Here is a 2,818-nt window from a genome sequence, read left to right on the forward strand (position 1 = left end):
TTTACAGAGCAAGTATTTTTGTAGCACAGGGGCAATATCTTACAGAGTGGAATGAAACCAACAGACAAAAGTAAACTCAACTGATGTCTGCAGTGCCAAAAGGAAAAAAGCTCTGATTGCTTCGTGGTGCTTATTGTTGCTCTGCGAGTTAGAAACAATGGTCCCAGGCTTGCGAAAATCAAGCTTTAGATTGGTACTTTCTGTCAGTGCTTTCACTGTCAGTACCAAGGTGTCAGCCTTGGATTCAGCTGCTATATAGCTCTCCTCTCCAAAACACTACAAAAATAAATCTTGGACACAATCTCAGAAGAGGCTTCTCTGTCTCACACAGTCCAGCAGCCCATTACCCAACAAGGCTGCTGATCACAGTATGTGGCTACCAGATCAAGGCTCTATGGACCACTCGTTTGCCTACACTTCCCTACCCTGAGAATTCTGTACAAATTCTCTGTTCCTGTGGTCTTGCCCTGAACTGAAATAGATTTCACAAACAGAAATTTCCCAGTCTATAGCAACTGGCTGATAGCTATTTTCTGCTTTTGGATAATAAAGTGCTCTTGTTTTAATTAGTTACAGCTAGCAGGGAACTCTAAGGAGGGGGCATACTTTCTCTTCCTCCTCCCACTAATGTACTTCCCCAAGAGTTAAACATGAGATTCATCTAGATCCACATCTGTCTCCCCGAGCTCCACATGTGTGAAGCTGAAGTGAGTGGCCAGCAAGGGGTTCTCCATCCCATTGTCCTCACTGATGTGCAGGACAGTGTCCCCATGCTGCAGCAAGCTGGTGGTCTCCAGGCCAGCGTAGTCCTCGGTGTCAGAGAGCTGGGTGGGTGGGGTGCTCTGTGCTGTTGCTGGCCGGGACTCCAAGCCCTCCTCTTTCTCCTTCTCCTTCTCAGCAGAGAGTGCCTCGCCCTGCAATTGAGGGGAGCCAGTGGTCACGCTCGGAGAAAACAGGAGTGAGAGAGGGGAAAAAAAAAGGCAAGGAAATGTCTATAAAATATTTTCTCATTCAGAAATACATTTTACCATAAAGAACCAGGCACTTGCAGAGTATAAATCCCTTAAAATTATACCCTAATGATGATATATTTTTGCTGGTGAATCAAATTCGGAGCAATGATCAGGAAGGTTATCTGATTTCAGTCATTAACAATTCATCTATTTTAGAGTATGGCTACAAGCTGACAGAGAGCAGGTTTAGATTAGATATTAGGAAGAATTTCTTCACTGTGAGGGTGCTGAGGCTCTGGCACAGAGTGCCCAGAGGAGCTGCAGATGCCTCAACCCTGGAAGTGTTCAAGGCCGGGTTGGATGGGGCTTGGAGCAATCTGGTCTAGTGGAAGGTGTCTCTGCCCATGGCAGGGGGTCGGAAGTAGATTATCTTTAGGGTACCTTCCATCCCAAACCATTCTGTGATTCAGTCTGTGATTCTGAAGACAAATGTCTTTCATTTGTTCATGGCAAAAGGCATAACCACAAAAGACACAGGACATCTGTGCGCATGAAAGTGATCTCAATGTCACTGTCGTGTTGAAGGAATGGCTGGGATTGTCTCTGCAATGTCCTCAGTGGTGTCCAACACTGAAAAATGATGGACAACCAACTTCTTTTGCAGTGGGATGCTTTTGCTAGAACAATCCTGAGGCTTTGAAAGGATCCTTCCTTAAGGTGGCTTTGAAAGGATCCTTCCTTAAGGTGGCGTCTCTCAGACACCAAACATGTTGAGGAAAGCTTGCACTGGTGAACAGCTCCAGAAGGACACTGTTTGAGGGGAAGATGGAAAGGGAAGATACAGGAAGTATATTTGCAAATTAGGAATTGTTGCATAGATCTAGAAGGGAATGGCTTACAGAAGTAAGGAGTTGGACGGCAAACAGCCTAAAGAACAGACACATGGGAGATTTTGCTGTCTTCACTCTGCTGACAGCTTTTGTTACAGTGCTGTAATGCATCAGGCACTTCCCTACCCACTTGCAGTAGGGAAGTGACTGGGCTGAAGCAGCAGTCAGACACGCGATTACCCATCGGTCACGTTACCTGGCCGGTGGCCTGGCTGTGGAGATCAGCCACAACGATGGCAGGTGAGGAAGTCAGCACGGGCTTGCTGAGGGGCTCCTGCCTGCCAGTGTCCTGGAGGCTGCTGTGGCTGCAGCCCTGCTGCGGTGCTGCCGGGGCTGGCGCGTCCCCGGGGCAGGCTGGGGGCACCTCGGGCTGGGCCTCGGTGAACGTCACCGACCGCTTCTGCTCCGCTGGGGGTACAGAGCCCAGAAAGTGGGATGTTAGCATTTGGGGAGAAAAACACAAGAAGAGGAGTTTTTACAACTAAGACAGGATTCTTGGTTCATTCCATCTTTAGAAGCTGTCTAATTGGCATCTCATCTGAAAGCCTTTTACCTCGGGCTCCTTCTACAGCCACGGCAAGAGTCAGGGATCTCCTGAAGTCTAGGCAAGCACACCTATCTTTGTCACGGCTCGGTGGGCCAAATGCCACCCATAGCATCTTTCCATCCCAGAACAATATACTGAGTTTAATTCCCATGTGAGTTAGGCATTTCTTCCCTCAAATAAAAAAAAGCAAAACTGACATGCAAGTATATAGGGGAAATGCTCAAGGTTTTGCAGGAAATCTGAGAAAAGAAAGTGCAGCTGATAGCCCCCCATTCCTCAGTCCACTGTGCAGGAATAACTGGAGAGCACACGGTGAAGACAGCTGGGCTAAAACCTAACAGTAAAACTGACATCCCTGCTCCTGCTCTTAATTATTTTGGGTGGACTTTTCAAACATCTCCAGCCACGCGGTTGCCCCAGCACACTCC

The 2,818-nt window shown here is 47.8% G+C and overlaps 1 protein-coding gene across 1 annotated transcript in view; it reads right to left on the bottom strand.

Moving 5' to 3' along the window:
- Positions 1-644: 644 nt before the first annotated feature.
- The window catches only part of UNC80 (unc-80 homolog (C. elegans)), a gene marked incomplete at its 5' end in the record, with an annotated part of 127,435 nt that continues 125,261 nt past the window's right edge, over positions 645-2,818 (bottom strand). The window contains 2 exons of the mRNA XM_009073891.1: positions 645-914; positions 2,040-2,251. Of these exons, the coding sequence (XP_009072139.1) occupies positions 645-914; positions 2,040-2,251 (482 nt within the window). The remainder of the gene's footprint in view (positions 915-2,039; positions 2,252-2,818) is intronic.

Source organism: Acanthisitta chloris, unplaced genomic scaffold (genome assembly GCF_000695815.1).
Source record: "Acanthisitta chloris isolate BGI_N310 unplaced genomic scaffold, ASM69581v1 scaffold7994, whole genome shotgun sequence".
In the NCBI taxonomy this organism is placed as follows: domain Eukaryota; kingdom Metazoa; phylum Chordata; class Aves; order Passeriformes; family Acanthisittidae; genus Acanthisitta; species Acanthisitta chloris.